Below are 1,612 nucleotides of genomic sequence, written 5' to 3' on the forward strand. Positions count from 1 at the left end.
CCTTGCACCAGGGCCAGGCCCTGCCAGCCCAGGCCCCAGAGAGGGCTGAGGCATGGGCTGTGAAGCAAAGCTGCCTCATCTGCCCCCAGCCCCATCCACCCCCACCCCTGCAGAGCCAGAGCCTGTGGGAGGCTGAGGACAGACAGCACCAGGGGACACTCACCCTGCACAGACAGATGTACTGAAGCAGCCAGGACCTAGCGAAGAAAATCAACTGTTGGCTTTAATTATTGCATACGTCTTCGTCTCTAGGGCTAGGAAAATCTCAACTGGTAAATATACATTTCATCAGAATGCCTTTGGCTGAAATACACCATTAGCACATTCTTCAAAGTTACAACAAAAGTCTTAGAAATGTTAAAAAGGGATATTTTCCTTTACTAAAATAAAGGAGTGCACCCCCCACCCCGACAAGGCGCTAGGACAGACAGACAGGAACTCTTGGCTGTGCAAAGCAGAGCGTTGATTACAGTAACAGAGAGAAGTCAGGACAGGAGTGGGGAGTCTGCATAGCACTCGGTGAGCAGGACGGGCAGCAGTGGCATCAGGTCAGCATGTCCCAGAGGCAGCAGCAGCAGAGCGCGGTCCAGCACGCCGTCAGGCACGCGCTCTCGCCCGTGTCGTCCCTCCGCCGCTCCTCGACGACGTACACTGCGGGGACAGGAGCTTGGTCAGCCACAGAGCAGCACTCAGCACTTCTGGGCATGGTCAAACACAGTTTTAGCACAGTGCAGAGGACAAGAACCAGGCAGAGTTTTCCAGGAGACACCAACTTCCCCAGCTGCAAGCACATCTGTGTGCTCGTCGTCCCTTCAGACTGGCACTGCTCAGGTAGCTGTTCCCCAACACTGCCCCAGCCCTACCACACACACCACTGCCTCCTCCCCTAGGACAACAGGGCAGGGACCAGACTCTGCTGCAGCTCTGTGTCCTTCCTGCATGCCAGGGGGCTCCCAGCTCTGGCAGCTCAGCACCCGAGGCACGGGCTGGGACCTCAGACACCCCACCAGCCAACGGGAGGTGTCCAAACGCTCCAGCCATCTAAGCTCTGCCCCTCGAGGGCTGCCCAGAGGCTCCCAGCCGTGCACTGGGATTTCCTGCACACTGCCACTGCCTGAGCACGCAGGAGGGAGTCTCCAGTTTGGATGGAGCTCTCCCAGCTGGCTCTCCTGCCCGAGGCCAGTGTGCTCTTTGTGCCAGTCCCTGAGGCCCATTCAGGGCAGAGGAGCAGTTTAACCTTTGGTTCCTCCTGGCTGAGCCTGGGCTGTCCCACCCAGAGCTGCAGCAGTTTGAGGCAGGTGACCATTCCTCCTGACAGCTTTCTTGGGATTGTTTGTTGTGGTCTACACGGGAATCCAACCCAAGCAGGCAGCTAGTGCTGGACACAGTGCTGGCAGGCAGAGGCCAAGGCAGAAGGCAGCTCATGGCATCAGCCTGACCCTGCCAAGGGTTTGCTTTGTGCAGGAAACCGTTCCCTGTCACTGTTCCAGCTCCCTGCAGAGCGAGGGGCGGAGGATGATGTGCTCCAGCTTACACAATACAAAGCCTGTCACCAGCAGGTGGGGCAGAGACAGGGACAGCCCAACACCCCCGAACGTCTGCCCTGGGGTAC

At 58.2% G+C, this 1,612-nt stretch overlaps 1 protein-coding gene across 1 annotated transcript in view; it reads right to left on the reverse strand.

Annotated features, from left to right (window-relative positions):
* Positions 1-197: 197 nt before the first annotated feature.
* CYSTM1 (cysteine-rich transmembrane module containing 1) overlaps positions 198-1,612 on the reverse strand; it is a 14,207-nt gene continuing 12,792 nt past the window's right edge. The window contains exon 2 of the mRNA XM_009073620.1: positions 198-651. Coding sequence (XP_009071868.1) covers positions 545-651 — 107 coding nt within the window. The 3' untranslated portion in view covers positions 198-544. The remainder of the gene's footprint in view (positions 652-1,612) is intronic.

This window comes from Acanthisitta chloris, unplaced genomic scaffold (assembly GCF_000695815.1).
Source record: "Acanthisitta chloris isolate BGI_N310 unplaced genomic scaffold, ASM69581v1 scaffold28374, whole genome shotgun sequence".
NCBI classification, from domain to species: Eukaryota; Metazoa; Chordata; class Aves; order Passeriformes; family Acanthisittidae; genus Acanthisitta; species Acanthisitta chloris.